The sequence below is a fragment of the Vanellus vanellus genome (genome assembly GCF_965231255.1).
Source record: "Vanellus vanellus genome assembly, chromosome: 14".
NCBI lineage: Eukaryota > Metazoa > Chordata > Aves > Charadriiformes > Charadriidae > Vanellus > Vanellus vanellus.
The window spans coordinates 3243703-3260654 of record NC_138919.1 but is presented as its reverse complement, the minus strand read 5'-3'; the positions used below and the strand labels follow the sequence as shown (position 1 = coordinate 3260654).

The window sequence follows — 16952 nt, the reverse complement described above, 5'->3', positions numbered from 1 at the left end:
AATCTGCCTGGCAGCGCCTCTGCCAGCCCCTGGGATCGCCCAGCTCTGCTCCCCACTGGGATGTCTCCATCGCCCACCACCCCCAGCCACCGCCACCTGCACCCCAAGCTGCTCCACATCTTTAAACTTGATCGCAGCCCACACTGTTGGGGCAAGAGAGCAACTCCTCATCCCAGCTCATCCCAACACATCCCAGTCCCTCCCGGTTCACGGCTGAAGGTGCTGAGCCCGGATCCGTCCTTACCTTGCCAAGTGCGCAGCACCTCTGCCTTCCCGGCAGCCGGACGAGTGGCTTTATTCCCAGCGGAGGTTCCGGCAAAGCAGGATGAGTCGGACACCCCCGTGGGGGTTTTGGCACAGCTTTGAGCTCCTTCCTACATTGGGAAACCAAAACCCCACGGAGCGGCAGGGTGGGGCCAGCATAGCCGCCCCTGTGCCGACGCGGCGAAGGGTGGCCGGGGAGGCGCGGTGATGCCGGGGCACCCCAGCAGGGCTGGGTGGGCGCACAGGACTTGGGGTGCTGCAGCCGGGGTGGTCCCCTGGGTCGCAGCGTGGGGCACGGCAGCCAGGCAGGCAGCAAAGGGCAATAGCCTTAACGTGGGTGATTCAGATGGTGTAATTAGAGGGGAGAGAAGGAAATGGCGGGGTGTCTGGGTCAGGCCGGCTGAGCGCCGCCAGCCTCGGCAAGAGAGGGTGGCTGCGAACCCCCGCAGCAGCCCCGGCAGCCAGCCAGAACAGCCCCACTGGTGACCCAAATCAGCCCCAGTTGTCACTTAACACAGCCCCATTGGTGATCCACATCAGCCCCAGTTGTCACTTAAAGCAGCCCCACTGGTGACCCAACTCAGCCCCACTGGTGACCCAACTCAGCCCCACTAGTGGGCCAACCCAGCCCCAGTGGAGCTGGCATTCCCTGCACCGGCACATGGCATCACCCTGGCACATGGTGTCATCCCGGCGCATGGCGTCACCCCAGCTGAGGGAGCGGGCGGCTTTGCCGGGATGCCGACAGCGAGGCGGGCGAGGAGGCGATGGCTGCTCATGCTGGGGCTTGCCAGGCTATCATGCGCACTGCCGGGTTTTGCATCCTCACGCCCAGTCACGGGATGAGTCCAGTGTCCCCCGGTGCTATGCAAGCACCGAAACCCCCCTGGGAGGCACCGAACCCCTCCAGGAGCTGACTCACGTCCTCTGCCTCCCCCCACCCTCACCGTCAGTGCCCCGTCAGCCGCCCCGCAGCCAGGCGGGCTCCAGCAGGATGCGGCCTCTGGGCCGGCTGAAGAGCATCCTGCGACCTGGCAAGGTGGCGGAACCCTGCCCGGAGCCTCCTAAGCCCTTCCCGGTGTCCCTGTTTTTGCCGCCGGCAGCTCAGAGGGGAGCAGCGCTTGCCACCCTGTGGGTCCGGGGCTCTCGATGGCAGGAGGGGACCCCAGGGACCTCCCTGGCTCCAGCCCCGCTGGGGCTGCCCCTGGCAGAGAGATGGGGGGCTCGGGTGCTGGGAGCTGCTTGGGAGGGGCTGAAGAGACCCTTCCTCCAGAGCTGCAAGAGCTGGAAAAGGCTCATTTTTTAATGAAAGAGGAGAGCATCCCACTACCACAAGACCCCAAAGAGCAGCTCCTCGCAGAGGCGGTGGGCAGCTGGGCTGGCACTGGTGGTGTGTGGGCTCCCATGGAGATGCAGGTGCGTGCCGGGGCATCCTGGTAGCCACCGGTGCAGGGACAAGCTCAGCGGGCTTTCAGGGTCACCTCCACCGGGAAATGGTCGCTGACAGCCAAAGCCTGAGGGCAGGGGGGAAACAGAGAGGTGGCTGAGCTCATCTGGACCCACCACCACGCTCGTGGCCAGCTGGACCCAAATACTCCGCTCCAACCTCCAAATTTAGACCAGACCCCAAAACGCTCAGGCTGGGGGGTTGCAGGGATTGGGGTCAGGCCACCCTTGGGTGCACTCTGGGCAGCGGGGAGCCCACCCGTGCTCCCAGGAAGCGTGGTGTGTTGGATCCCCATGCCGGTGGGCTCGTGTGCCCCAGCCCCTCACTCACATCCTTGCTCTGGAGGTGGAAAGTCTTCTGGAAGTTGTTGACGGTGGCAGAGCCAGGCTCGATGTCTTGGCGCAGTGCGGTGCCGCAGGCAACAATGCTGCCAGGGTGTCATGGGGGTGTTAGTGCCCACCAGTCTCCCCTGCAGCAGCCCCCGCGCCACCACCGCAGCACCCACCGGTCATAGGCACAGTCGGTGTTGGCAACAGTGGTGTCGGCGCTGTCAGGAATGAGCCACTCGCAGGCGTTGAGGGAGCGCAGGCGGATGGATGGCCACTGGCTGCTGGTCACGTAGGAGCAGTCGGCATTGAAGTCGCCCAGGAAGAGGATGTTCTGTGGGGCAGCATGCTGTGTCCCTGCCCATGGACCTTACAGGACAGCAAGGGTTCCCTAAAATCTTACCAGACCCCCCTTGGGTCTCCTCAGCACAGGAGGACAAGCCCCCAGTAATGGCAGAGGAGCCACCCAGCAGCTCCCTGCATGGACATTGCCAGGGTGGCACCCACTCCGATGGGTACAAGAGGTCTTCCGTGGGACACATCCATCCCAGGATGGCTGCTGGGATGTGTGATGGCCGTACCCCAGCCCAACTGGCTGCCCAAGGGAGGAGCCAAGCTCCCCATTGCCGCTTACGTTAGTCGCCCACTTGTTGACGACGTCAGTGTAGACATCATAGAGCGCGTCGATCTCTTCCGCTGCACTGCTGGGCTCAGCATGCAGGGGCACTATCACGAACTCCTCCACCTCTGCCGGACAGACAGCCATCAGCCCCTGGCTCGGGTGCAGCTCCCGGGAAGGGAGCAGGAACCCTGAGGGACCACTCTGGGCCAAGTCCCAGCTAACGGCTGGGAAAAGCTGCCCAAGGGAAAGGGTGCATTGGCTTTTTGTGGTCCGCCTGGCCTCCAGGCCACGATTTCCAGTGGGGACTTGTGTCCCTTCACACATGGTTTGGGGTTTGCTGCTTGTTTCCCATCAGTTTTTCCAAGCCAACATGGTTTTGGGAAGGAGATAGGGGTGGGAGAGAGATGGGAGAGGGTGTCTGCCCTGGGGAGGTTCTTGGGAGGTGGAGGTGATGGCACAGGGCAGGAGATGGCACAAGATGGGAGATGGCATATGATGGGAGATGGCAGGCAATGGGGGATGGCAGGCGATGGGGGATGGCAGGCGATGGGGGATGGCAGGCGATGGGAGATGATACATGAGGGGAGATGGCACCCAACTGGAGGAAGCAGATGGTGAGATATGACACAAGATGGGAAGCAGCAGGTGATGGGATGTGGGATGTGATGGAAAACAACTGGAGATTTGAGATGGCACACAGCTGGAGAGAACACATGGTGGGAGACGACAGGCAATGGGACGTGATGGGAGATGGTGCGAGATGGCACATCGTGGGAAACAGCAGGCAGTACCAGCCATGCTGGGCAAGTACCCAGGACCCCTGGGCACTCATGGGTGGGAGAAGGCCTAAAAGCAGTGAAGAACCCTGGTGGAACCCCTGAGCTGGGCTCCAGGGTGCAATCCCCCTGCCTGGCAGGCACAGCTCTGGGGTCAGCCCTGCATGGAGGGGACTCTGTGCCAGGTCCAGACAGCCCCCAACACCGGCTCTGCTCACGCGTGGTGGGCGAGGAGAACTTCACAATGAAGGGCTCCCTGCTGAAGGTATCAGTCCCGCAGGACTCACAGCCATCATCGTAGTAGTAGCTTCCCAGCACAGAGACCATGTCCGACCTGAGGGAGGAGAGCAGGGCAGCCCCTTTGGGGGCTGCTGGGGGGGACATTGAATGACATGGGGGTCACCAGGCCCTGGCAGTATCCCCTACCTGTAGACAAAGAGGTACTGCTCCTTGTAGGTGGTCCGACCCAGGGGGATGCTGTCCAAAAAGCTGTATGGGTGTGGGGATGCACTGGGAGCAAGATGTGGAGAGGGTGAGAAGAGGCTCCCAGTGCCCCTCAGCACCCATCAGGCTCTCTCCGGCTGAGACGGAGATGTTCTAGCATGGCAAAACACTAGATGGGATCTGCCCCAGCATCCCATTTGCAGGCACCCCCTGCCCTGGGCCATTGGGGTCACCTGTTGAGCTGGTCCACAAGCTTCTTCACGCTGCTCAGGTCGGCATCCCGGACCTCCTGCACCAGGGTGATGTCGTACTCCGACAGGATCTAGGGGGAAAAGCTCAGAGCTGCTCGCCCCTGGGCGGGAGCTGCTCATGGGGGCACCCATGGGTGCTTGGGCTCGGCTGTGAGGGCTCCCAGGCTGGCAACGGGACAGCAGAAGGGATCCCACAGCCAGGGGGGGAGCTCCTCTGCTGGTGTCCTCTGGCTTGGAAGAACCCTGGGGTGACACAGTGCCCTCTAATACCTGTCTGTCTACCACCCACCATCCCAGCAGCTCTCGCTCCCAGGCTGCTCCGAGTGAGGAACCCGGGCAGATCCAAGCATCGCCCATCCTTGGTTGGGGACCAGCAAGAGTGGAGATGGGCCAAGGTTGGAGATGGTGATGCGGGAAGAGCAGATGGGTGGATAGATGGAGGCTTGTACAGATGGATGGAGGTGTGGATGGAGGCATGTATGAATGGAGGCACAGACGGGTGGATGGACAGACAGATGGGTGAATGAATGGATGAACAGAGAGATGGATGGATGGATGGATGGATGGATGGATGGAGGCAAAGGTGGATGGATGGGGGTGTGTGGACAGGCGGATTGATGGGTGGGTGGATGCACGGATGGACACACAGATGGACGGATGCCTGCACAAAGCTGGTGTCCAACTGCCCCAAGCTGGCTGCGTCCCAGAGACCAGAGCATGGCCAGGACTGCTCCTCTCCCCCCAGCACTCACAGAGACAATGATATCTGCGACAGTCTTGTTGGACATCTTGCTGTCCCCAAACGCCTTGATGTTGAAGGCACTGATCTTCAGCGTGGTAGCCACATGCAGCAGGAGAGCTGCAACCAGCAGCGACAGCACCAGCTTCGAGGATGCCATCCTGCATGCAGAGGGGCAGGAATAGGCTCAGCCCTCCTGGCTGGGAGGGGGATTTGGCAGAGGTGATGGGGGTGACGAGGGTATTCCCACTGGCCATACTGGTTTCACTGGGAAGCGTCTGTTTTCCCGTAAATGACCAAGACTGGGGGATAGTGCACCCCTGTCCAGCCATCTGGCTCCTGCCTCACCTGGGGCTTCATCCTGCCTGTCCCTCCTGGAGGGAGGCCAGACCGCCCATGAGGCTGGAGTGGATAATTCACTGGCAAAGGAGCAAATGCCATTTCATGGTGGCGCAGAACAGTCACTTCCTCGTTCACCGTGCTCAGCCCAGACGTCTCTCCTGGCCCGTGGCGGGTGGCAGCGGCCAGGGAACACCAAGGTCCCTTGGCTTGTGCCTCTTCCACCCCTCACTGGGTCTACGCCAGAGACCCAAAAAACCGTACAGCAGCCATGCTGGGACAGACCAAGGGATGGATCCCCCCCCGACACCACTGCTTGCCTCTGTCCCAGTCTGGAGCATCCTCACCTGGGCTATCCTGCCCCTCCTGCCCCCCAGCACAGCCCTTGCCCCATCCTTACCCAGGCTGGAGTTACCCGGGACCCCCTGCCGAGGCAGTGCAGCAGCTCCCACCCGCAGAGAAAGGAATTTGGGAAGTATTTCCCTTGGCGCTCATCTCCCCGGGGTAATATTTCACCAGTGGATGGGATCTGAACCCTGCCCAAGCCCAGGCACCCTGAGCCGGGAGCCCTGATAAGATGGGTTGAGAGGACCATCAAACCCCCCGGCTTTTGGTGCACCTGCAGCCCGACCTAGGGAAGGGCTTGTTGCCCCCAGGCTCGCTTTTTCTTCTGGGGCAGCTGCTCCAGTTAAATCCTCAACTTCTCCCGCTTGTGTCCTCACTACAGCTGCAAATGCTACCATCTATAACACCGCCGTCCCTGCATCTGGTAACCCGACGATTTGGCAACGCCACGATTTGGTAATGCTACAATTTGGCCATGCCACAGACTGCCCAAAGCCCCAGAAGTCCTCCCCACTCCTGGAGAGGGGAGGCTGCAGCCTCCGCAGCCTCCCAGGCAGAGGCACCCATAGAGGACCCTGTCCATCCTGAGTAATGGTGGGGAGCAGCGCCCAGACTCAGCCCCAGCACAGCGTCTTGGCAAAATTGAGCCAAGCTGGAGAAGGCGACGTGGAAGAGGGGAGCTGCCGGAGCGCGGGAGGAGAGAGGAGCAGGACGTACCTTTGGTGTCTTCCAAGGACTCTGGAAGGGGAAGGAGCCGCACCTGCCTTTATTGGGAGGGACACGCTCACCTTGCCAAGTGGTCACCCAGCCAAGGAGCGTGCGAGGCCGCGGGCTCCATATGGCATTTTTCACAGAAACAAAGGTCTGCTCAGTGAAAGAAACAACCCTTTCAGCCAGTGCCAACACCTCCCGCCACAGGTAAGGCTGAGAACGTGCCTGAATCCATAAAAAGGCCAACGAGAGATCTGCGAGGTGTAAGCGAATCCCAGAGACACCTCATGGGGGATGGCCGCTCCCCAATACAGGGCATGCACAGCCCTCACTCACCACCAGCGACAGTTGCTCTTAGAAAGTGTTTATTTCACCAACACCAACCCTACATGTCCATTGAGCCAGTTTCAGGCGAGCATGCCGGGGATGGCAGCAGCCCACCAGCACCAGCCTTCAGATGCAGAGCCGAGCCGGGAGTCCCGAAAAACGAGGGGTCGCTGCCGTGGTGCCTGTCCCCAGACTCTCCCCAGGAGGTCACACCGGGGAGGGCCACCACCCCACAGGCTCCTGCAGCTCACCTCATCCCTGCCCCGGTGGCCTTGGCTCTCTGGCCTCTGAAGGCAGCTGCCACCTTTCCCAGGAGGGCTGTGCTGGGCCCCGGCAGTGCTTCTTAGGGGCTGGGGAGGACCTGCCAGCATCCCCCCTCCCTCCCCTGGGGGCCAAGTACCCCTCAGAGTAGGGCCAGGGCCTACACCCCATGGTGGGGAGGGCTGGGGCAAGACACCCCCCCAGCAGGGCTGTGGCTCCCCAGGTGAGCCCCAGGGTCAGCTCCCCCCCACCTCAGGCCAAGATCCCCCCTGTGCTGGACCCCCACCCTGGGCCCAAGAACCCCCCCCAGGTCCAGGTCCCCCCCAGGCCAAGAGTCCCCCAAGGGACAGCCTCAGGACCAGCCCCCTCCCCCCTCCCCCCCCCCCCGGCCAAGATCCCATCAGGGCTGGATCTCCCCCAAGGCCAAGACCTCCCAGGTCAGCCCCAGGGCCAGCACCCCTGGGCCAAGACCCCCCAGGGCCAGACCCCCCCCATCCCCGGGCCAAGAACTCCTTAGTGCTGGACCCTCACCAGGCCAAGACCCCTGTAAAGGCCAGACCCAGAAACAGCACCCCCCCGGGGCCAAGACCCCTCAGGGCCAGACCCCTCTACCCCCGGGTTAAGACTCCTTCACGGCCAGGCCCCCCCAGGCCAAGACCCTCCCAGGGCCAGACCCCCTCCACCCCGGGCTAAAGACCCCCTAAGTGCCAGCCCCAGGATCAGCTCCCCCATGCCAACACCTCACCAGGATCAGACCCCTCCACACCCTCCGGGCCAGGCACCCCCCCCGTAGGCAAAGACCCCCAGTTCAGCCCCAGGGCTCAGCGCCCCCCCCCTCCGCCGCTCCCCCCCTGCAGCAGCAGACGGGGCCGCCAGGGGGCGCTGCCGGCGGCGGGCGCGCGCGAGGCCTTTCTGTCCGTCGCGGGCCGCCGTAGTGCCCCTCCGCCTCCGCCGCTGTGGGAGGCCGCGCCGCGCCGCGCCGGGTCGGGCCGGAGGAACGCGGGGAGGGGGAGTAGGAGGAGGAAGAAGAGGAAGGGGGGTGGGGGGTGGGTTCGTTCCCGGTGGGGTCGGAGCCATGAGCGACATCCGGCACTCGCTGCTGCGGCGGGACGCGCTGAGCGCCGCCAAGGAGGTGCTGTACCACCTGGACATCTACTTCAGCAGCCAGCTGCAGAGCGCCCCGCTGCCCCTCGTCGACAAGGGCCCCGCCGAGCTCCTGGAGGAGTTCCTCTTCCAGGTCCCCAAGGAGCGCGGCGCGCCGCCCAAGGTGGGCCCCGACCGCGGGGAGGGTGGGGGGCGAGGCCTGGCGGGGCCCTGAGGGACCGGACGGGGTCCCCGGGGGCTGGTGGAGGTCGAGGCCCCGGGGGAAGCAGGGCCGGCCCTGGGGGCTGGCGGCCTAAGGCCAGGCAGCACCTTGGGAGGCGGGACGCAGCCCCAGGGAGTGGCTATGGAGGCCGAGGCCCTGCTGCTGGAGACCGAGGCCTTAGAAGGACAGGGTCCCTGGGGGGGGGGGGGGGGGGGGGAGGCTGCTGGAGACCGAGGTCCCAAGAGGACAGGATGGGGTCCCTGTGGGGCTGCTGACTGAGGTTTTTTTTTGGTGGAGAGGGACCTGGCTGACAAGGCCCCGGTGGACTGGACAGGACTTTGGGAGACCAGACAGGGTCCCAGGGAGGTGTGGTGGGGCCCAAGGCCCCTGGGGCCTGCCCACAGCCTCACAGTGCAGCGCCTGGGCCCTACCAGCGTTTTTAGGTGGCTGGGAGCGGGCTGGAGCTGAGGTGGGGACCTCCCAGAGAGCAGCGACTAGAAACCACAGCTGCTGCTGAATGTCGAGGTGCGTGGGCCTGGCATCTGGTGGGCTGCCAGACCCAGCTGTGACCCCCTGCCATCTGCCCAGCAGCACCCTTAGTGCTGTTATTTGCAGAAGGAGGAAATATTTTTCACCCCAGTATTGCTGTTGGTCTCATCTCAGTTGGTGTGCAGTACTAGCAGGTACAGCAAGCACCAGTCTTGGGTATCCAGGTATTCAAATATGACCTAGAGCTTTTCAGTCTAACTAGGTAAATGCAGTGGTGGTTCAGGAAGCTTAAATATATGTACTACGCATAAAGTTTGAGTTTCTAACACCTGAGGGAAGCTCTCAGCTTTTACTGTTCCTGTCCTTTCACTAAAGCGGCTCTTGGTTCTTCAAGAGCTCCAGTGTATTTTGCAGCTTTGCTTTTGTTTTCTTTCAGAGATTGAATTCACTTCAGGAACTTCAGCTACTTGAGATCATGTGCAATTATTTCCAAGAACAAACCAAGGATTCAGTCCGGCAGATCATTTTCTCATCTCTCTTCAGCCCTCAAGGAAACAAAGCAGATGATAGCAGGATGGCTTTACTAGGAAAGCTGGTTTCCATGGCAGTGGCTGTGTGCAGGGTTCCTGTTCTGGAGTGTGCTGCCTTCTGGCTGCAGGTAACAGCTTCTGTGTAGGCAGGGCAGTCTCAAGGAAGGAGCGAGGGACCGTGCTGCAATAGGTATGGGTGAACTGAGGCAGAGTGTCACCTAACGGTTGGTGATAGCCGGTTGCAGTCAGCTGCTCCTCTGTAGCAGTTTAAACTGATATAGCACCTGGCTGCTGTAGCTACGTTCACCCCACATCTGTACTTGCATCTATTCCTTTGCTCCGGCATAAGGGAGAGCTTTTACTAATCCATTTATGTGCTGTGCTGGCAGAAGGAAATTTGGGGTTTTTTTCTACTGTCAGTGAAGGTTTTATTGTTTTTGTTTGGGTTTTTTTCCCCTTTGCCTTCCTACCCCCGCTTCCCCCAAGCCCTGCAAGTTGAAAGGGGTCAGTGAAGGGTTTGACCAACTCAGAGAACAAAACCATGGCAGTTCATGGCCATGTTGGCCAAAAAACCCAGCTCTGGAGGTAGGGAGATAAACTGTGCCTGATGTGCAAGTTAGCAGAAGAGGCGAACCTCTCTCTTGAGAGTTGGGCACAAAATACCGGTGTCTGCTTTCCGTGAGTGCCCTATGTCAGGGATCTCCTATGTCTCCCCCTTTTCCATTGTGGTTCCGCACTGTAGACCTTGGGAAGTGCATCTTTGTTCCTGCTGCCTTTGCAGGATGTGCAGAAGTCACCTGCTTTACAGAAGGGGAAGAGTAGAAAGACTGTGCTGGGAGGGAAAGGTGGTTGGAGGTAGACCAGCACTGTTTCTGTGGGCTCCCTCTTGTCCCACCTGTTGAGGCCTTGGTAGAGGAAGAGGGGATGTGACCTGGTTAGCAGAAGGTGGTGTAGTGTTTTGCAGGTTGCAGGTCTTAAGTGACATGAGGATTGCACAGAATTTTTCCACACTAAAAATGTAAAGTGTAACTGAGAGGTTACTGAACTAGTTGCACTACAGAACTATGTTGCTGAAATAGTAGAAAAAAATCTGTCCAAGTCAAAATATTGATGTAAAAGGTTTTCATTTTAAACTGCAGATACTGTAAACTTGAAGTATCACCATCTATTTTAATACTGTGAAATAGAAATTTTATTTCTGTCTGAGTGGATCTTTGATATGCACACAGAGAGAGAAAGTGTGCTTTAATTTTGGGAAAGTGGAAACACAAATATTGGAACAGCAAAGCAGCTGGGTGATGTGGGCAGGCAGAGTGTTTAGGCAACGCAAACTTTAAAGTTGGCTCTGTAGAACTTTCTGTGACAGGGTTTAATCCACTTTTCCTTGTGTGCCGTCCCTTGCCCCTGCAGCGAACCCCTGCTGTGTACTGCGTGAGGCTAGCCCGAGCCTTGGTCGATGACTACTGCAACTTGGTGCCGGGGTCCATCCAGACGCTGAAACAGATATTCAGTGCCAGTCCTCGCTTCTGCTGCCAGTTCATTACATCCGTCACAGCGCTCTACGACCTCTCTTCAGGTAAGTGTTTCCAAGCTGTGTCTTTCAAAGTAAGAGGTGCAGTATAATGCAACCCAAATTAACTGTTGCAAGCAAATTAACTGCTGAAATTCTAAAGATGCTTGTTACCATGTAATTAATGCCAGAAGCAGCTCAGGGGTGCGGCTGTTGCATCATCTGTCACTGGGGTGAGAATAAAAATAGCCACGCAGTGGCTGAATTGAGAGTTCTTGCTGGAGAAGCAGCCAGGTAACGCCTGACACAAAGGGCAACATTCTCCACAGAGGGCAAAGGACAGGGGGACCTTATTGATTGAGCAGCTCTAGGAGTGAAAGCTTATTGGCCTGGGTTGGGCCAGTTTGGCCTCTGTATGTTGTGTCACCTACCCAGCATATAGGCTCTGTCAGTGCAATTTCTTCCAGAAAGGGGGGAAATGCAAATTCTGAACATTTGCAAGCTGGAGCAGGATTTCTGTTGAGCAGGGACAAGAAAATCAATCAACAGTGTACCTCCAATGTGCTCTTTAAATGCCTGCGTCACCAGCTAGTGATATGACCTGTCTCAGGTGGTTGTTGCTCAGACACTAGAAACTTGTAGCGGTCTAAAATAAGATTCATTTACCTTTACTGAGCGAGGGAGACAGAGGGCTCATGGTGGACTAAGGAACAACCATACACTAAATACCAACCTCACACATCATCCAAAAAAGCAAATACTATTTGTTATTGATAAAGGAAGTGTTTTGCATGGTCTTCTCCGGATAAACAGCTTGGCATTAGCAAGAGATGCAAGCTTGTAATTTTTTTTAAAGTATTTGGTAGAGCTTGGAGCATAGTCTTCCTCAGTATTTTATATCTCTCTTGTGCAACCACTTGGAAGTTCATGAACTAATTAAAAGACATGTCAGAAGGGAAATAACATGAGTTGTAGGAAGTAATTTTTTAAAGTCCCTTAGTTTATTTGAGATGTTATTGGTGACACAAGAAAAGGAGGCTTGCTCTTCAAAGAGATGCCTGTAACTGGGCAGTCTCCAGCATGTCCTGAGGACAGGGGTCGGTCACACAAACAGCAGTGTCTGTGGTACGTGGAGGTCTCAAGAAAGCTGAAAACCAATTCTGTATCCAGTGCACATTAGTAATTCTATTGTCCAGATGATTTGTCCTGTAAGTCGTTTCAGGTGCAAAAGGCCCTGAAAGACTAGATAGTTCTGTGCTGAGCCCTTTGTTGTCACTGTACACAACTCACAATTGAAAGTACGTCGCTCAATCTGGTAGCCTGCCCTTGTGATGGGATGACACAATAGTTACTGTGAAGTCAATTCTTCTCTTGTCTGTAGTCAAGCGTCAGTTCATGACCACATTTCACTTCTTACTTGAAGCTTTACATGATCTTATAATCTTTTACCTGTCACGTGATTGTGTTGTCTTAAGTTTGTCCATAAAGACATCCTTGTTTAGGTAAGTCTTAAAGGAAATTAGTTGAATGATTGGGGTGAGGAGAAGGAATTGGCAACAAGTTTTTCCTATTCCCTTGCCCAGTGTACTTCCTGTGGCAAGGGATAAATGGAGACTGTGTTTACAGAAAGAACAAGCAGATGATGGGTGGGAGACAAAGAAAATGACAAAAGAAGCTTTACTGGGAAAGAGGATACATGGTGGCATTTGGTGGTGTCTTCAGAATAGGTGGAGAAGGTGAAGTTGTCAGGAATGTGGTTGTGTCTTCCTTGGGACAAATAAGCATCTACCTTTGGTGTCTTGAAAAGAAGAGCAGTGTTGGGGAGATTTTGAACTTGTAATTGTGACAGTGCAGGAAGGGAGTACGTGAGATATTAATTAAAGACTGCTGCCCTGTGCTCCAGTGCAAGGCTCAGCTTACTCAACAATATCTTTCCTGTCTTCAGATGACCTCATCCCTCCTTCGGATCTGCTCGAATTGATTGTTTCCTGGATCTTTGAAGACCCCCGCTTGATCCTCATCACCTTTCTAAACACTCCTATTGCAGCCAACCTGCCAATAGGGTTTTTGGAGCTCACCCCGCTGACTGGACTGATCCGTTGGTGCGTGAAGGCCCCCTTGGCTTATAAAAGGAAGAAGAAAGCCTCTCTCTCAAATGGACACCCACCGAGCAAAATTGCCAAGGACTCGACTTCAGGAGAAGACAGAGATTGTCACCAGCTGTATTCAAAACTGCATCTAAGTGTCCTGCAGGTTCTTATGATGCTTCAGGGGCATTTAACGGAGAAGAACCTTTATGGGCGGCTGGGCCTAGTACCCTTTGACCACGTGGTTCCGCTTGTTGAGGAAATTAACAGACTATCTGATGAACTCAATCCTCTCAATGCATCCAAAGAGATTGAACTGGCTCTAGACAGACTGGCTCAGGCTTTGCAAGTGGCCATGGCATCAGGAGCACTCCTGTGCACTAGGGGTAAGTTGTCGGTGGGGCTGGCAGAGACCCTGGCACAGGATTCTTTTCCTCCAGTGTGTGGATGTTGTAAGATGGAGTTTTTGGATGGGGAGAGTAAAGATCAATGTGTTCACAGCAGAATTAGTAGTTTACCTCTCTTAGGAAGTGACAGTGCAGGAAGTACTTCAGGAAATGTAACTGGATGGGGAGTAAGAAAGGAGACATCATTGATGCAGATGACTGGTGTGTTGCTTTGCAGAGCTGGAGAATTGATCTACCACGCATCATGCACAAGGGGGTTATATCTGGATGTTTGCCACAGGGACAAATTTGACCCCCTGAGAATTGCTTGTAGCTATTTAAAAAACACTGTTTAATTGCGCTTCAATTTGACTTCTCTGAGTTTGCCTCTCCAGTCTGCCTGCTGGAGGAGAAACCATGGGGTGGGTGTGCTAGACAAGGAATTTGAAAAACAAACAAACTGTTCATCGGGAACTTCTGGGCTTTCAGCTCTCCTGTAATGAGACCCTATTAGAGTGTGTATGATTTCAGTTAAACTTACTAAAGAAGCCTCCTAATGTGGCTTTTGTCTTTCTTTCCTGTTGCCAAAACCGCTTATTTCCAAAAGACCTGCAGCGATGAAAAAGGGAAGTGCCTTAACACAGCACAGGGCCAGTCAGACATAATGTTTTGTTGATACATTCTCTTGAAAACAGGCGATTCTTGGATCAAAGCTCCCCAAAGCCCGGGCAGTTAGTGCAGACCCTGGCTGCGGAGAGTGGCCTCTGCTTAAGCAGGTGCCTGAGGCTTTTGCCCTGGCTGAACCAGTGCTGTTGGTCAAATGTCAATGTTCTTTTTTAATCTTTCATAAAGTAGCTCTGGGTGTGATAAGAACAGGCCAAAAAATGGAGGTTTTTTAGTTGATGGCTTATTTTGGCTGCATTTTTTCATAGCAGTTCACCTGGTACATTCTGAGCGCTTGCTTTCACTGTAGAAGTAGAAAGTAATTCAGTATAAGTAGCTGCTGAAATACCAGTTATTTCAGGGGTTTGAGGGTGTGTTTATCTACAAAGATAGGAGTTTGTTCTCAAGCTATTCCTGAAAGGACTCTAGCAACAGGGTATGTTGTTAAATACCTTGGTTCTAGTTGTTCTGCTTTGGAGAGGCAAATACAAACTGTTCATCAATATCTGAAAATCAGTTGAAAGAAGTACTCCTTGAATGGGACCAAGGAAAAGATGGGAGCAGCTCACAGAGGAGTGAGGCATACAGATATTACCAAGAAATGTTCTGGAAAAGACATTAAGATATTAAAAAGGTGCAATTTTTAGTTAAAAAAAAAAAAACAAAACACAACCAAACAGCAACAAAACCCCCTCAACCCCTTTTTTAATACTAGCACTGGTCAAAAAAAACCCAAACCAATGCAAAACAGGTATTGGGTAAGCTTTGCCTTGCTTTGCACTATGCCTTTCTTACCATAAATGCCACATTCAGTGGGCAGAGTCATACCTTGTATTTCCTATGTCTTAGTTACTTCTTGATAGCATATTGATACCATAAATTCTATACTAAGGCTTGGTCTGCCTTGAAATGAAGCTGCATTTCCCATATGGCAGTGTAGTTAAATGTCAAACATACAATAAAGCGTCAAGTGCAAAAAGCTGAGGTAATGACTGGTGAGATGGAGAAACATTTTCTCTCCTATGGAAGTTTTTGGCCTGGGAGTGGGATTCTGGATCTGTTGATGACTGGAGCTTTTTCCAGTAATCTCGTCTTCCTAGAAAGGAGAGCGGAGAGGAAAATCACTCAAATTTCTGCTTTACCCTTATTGTTATGTCTTCTGTCCTCTTTCAGATGACTTGAGAACGGTGTGCTCCAGGCTACCGCATAACAAGTAAGAGACCTTTCTACACCTGTGTTGGTTGTGATGCATATTCTAAGACACACATTTGAGGGCTGTTGAGACAAAAATCTCCTCTAAAATTTTGTGTTTACTTTCTGGCAGTTGGCTAAACACACAGTTTAGCACAAGGATAAAGGTGATAGACAGTGCTGGCTACTTTTTCCCTTGCAAGCTGGAGTCTTGACTGAAGGAAACTTCAGTGGCTCCTGCCATATAGATGATGTTCCCCAGCCTGTACTAGAACAAATGCACAGAAGAGGAAAATGAAATTACACTGTGGAACTTGCCCCAGAGTTGTCCCGTCCCCAGTTCCCTGCTTGTTTTACCTGACTCTAAGCTTAACTGCGCTTTGCTTCTTGCCTCTTTGCAAAAAGAACCCAAGTTTATAAAAACAAAACAAAAAAAATACCAAAAAAAACCCCACCCCCCCAAAAAAAAAACACAACAAAACAACAGGAAAGGGGGGGGGGGGAAAGAAAGTCTTCTGGAAGCTGTAAAGAGCATAATTGAATCACTGTCCTCTTGTCTCTCAGCAGTGGAGTGTGTTGGTTATGAATTGTCCTTGCAGCCAGGCACTTGTGGGCTGGGGAGAGCCACAACAAAAGCCGCCTCTAAATAATCCTCACGCCTGTCTGAATTTCTCTCCACAGCCTGCTCCAGCTGGTGATTTCAGGTCCAGTACAGCAACCAACCCACGGCGCTCTGCCACCAGGATTTTATCCTCATATCCATACTCCTCCTCTGGGCTACCCTGCGCACGCTGCGCACCCGGCGCTACCAGCTCACCCAGCTCACCCGGCGCTCCCGGCTCACCCCGTACAAACATTTATACCAGGAATGACATTCCCATACCGACCTATTCGCTAAAATGCTAAGACTGTAGAGTTGTACCTGATTTCCCTTAGTTTGAGGAAGCCTTGCAGATGAAACCAAATGTTTTGGGAACCACGTTTTCCTCTTTGGTGTAAAGCTGAGCAATGCCCGCTGGAGGGATCAGCCCTTTGGCAGTAGAGAAGACATAAACGGGCAGGCTGCAGTCGATGCGGATGCGGGATGCAGATATTAAGGCAGATTGTAGGGACGAAAGGAGGGGATGGGAAAAGGCAAGAGGAACTCCAAACCTCTGCCATGTGTGGAAATTTTTTTGATCAGCATTGCTTCATATAATCACCAAGGTATGATATTTCTCAATCGTGTTTTTTCAGTAGTCCCGATCTGTTAGTGTCACGGTGAGTCCAGCTAGTCTTGCTCTAGGAGGGCCAGAAGGAAAGGTGTGAGATTTTTTTTTTTTTTTTTTTTTTTTCAAGCTAGTCCACTCCAGCCTGCTCATTTCTTTGTAAATGTTTGTATCTATAGCTACAGAGTATGTGTACACTGTATATTTTTGGAACACAAATGTTTGTTTCAGAAGCACAAGGTAGAGTAAAACAGCACTTCCTATTAAAGGAAACAATTTAAGAAGCGTAAAACAATTCTGCCGCTCTATCTTTCAAACAGCGATTAGAAGGTGCAACTCGTTAGGCCCGTGCTAGGGAGGGAACACAACCCCTTTGTGGCTGCAGTCACCCGCCACCCTGCAGGCTCAGCAAATCCTCTCTTTACACGCTTCAGTCAGTAAGTTGTGAAACTTTGGGGTGAGATCTGGTGCTTTAATTAATGCCAGCTGGTGAAAGTAGCTAGTGGCTGGCTGCAGGGTGCTGGCCAGCTCTGGGAGAGTGCCAAAACGTCCCAGGAAGGACAGCAGAACTTGCTGCTGTTACCATGACTGAAACATGCTGTCTAGCCTACGTCATGCAGTGATTTTCTGAGCACCCTCTGCTGGGTGAAAAAGTGAGAAAAAAGGGTCCTTTCTACACTATTATTACTAAGACCTCCACTGATGTCCTCATTGGAAGTCATGTGGTGGC

The 16952-nt window shown here is 54.4% G+C and overlaps 2 protein-coding genes across 2 annotated transcripts; one reads left to right on the top strand and one right to left on the bottom strand.

Annotated features, from left to right (window-relative positions):
• Positions 1 to 1724: 1724 nt before the first annotated feature.
• On the bottom strand, positions 1725 to 5029 carry LOC309677735 (deoxyribonuclease-1-like; the record flags this gene model as incomplete). Its single annotated transcript, XM_082490607.1, has 8 exons — positions 1725 to 1778; positions 2042 to 2138; positions 2217 to 2371; positions 2672 to 2784; positions 3654 to 3769; positions 3862 to 3945; positions 4113 to 4201; positions 4883 to 5029. The coding sequence occupies 8 exons, from the start codon at positions 5027 to 5029 to the stop codon at positions 1725 to 1727; spliced, it is 855 nt and encodes a 284-aa protein (XP_082346733.1).
• Positions 5030 to 7920: 2891 nt separating this feature from the next.
• Positions 7921 to 16685, top strand: INTS15 (integrator complex subunit 15). The gene is made up of 6 exons (XM_082490571.1): positions 7921 to 8119; positions 9084 to 9305; positions 10588 to 10753; positions 12633 to 13160; positions 14997 to 15036; positions 15696 to 16685. Exons 1-6 carry the CDS (start codon positions 7928 to 7930, stop codon positions 15910 to 15912), a joined length of 1365 nt encoding a protein of 454 aa, XP_082346697.1. The 5' UTR covers positions 7921 to 7927; the 3' UTR covers positions 15913 to 16685.
• Positions 16686 to 16952: the final 267 nt, after the last annotated feature.

Coding starts and splice junctions, on each gene's coding strand:
- INTS15 (XM_082490571.1), top strand. CDS start 7,928: ATGAGCGACATCCGGCACTCGCTGCTGCGGCGGGACGCGCTGAGCGCC. Junction 10,754..12,632: donor GCTCTACGACCTCTCTTCAG/GTAAGTGTTTCC, acceptor TCCTGTCTTCAG/ATGACCTCATCCCTCCTTCG. Junction 13,161..14,996: donor AGCACTCCTGTGCACTAGGG/GTAAGTTGTCGG, acceptor GTCCTCTTTCAG/ATGACTTGAGAACGGTGTGC.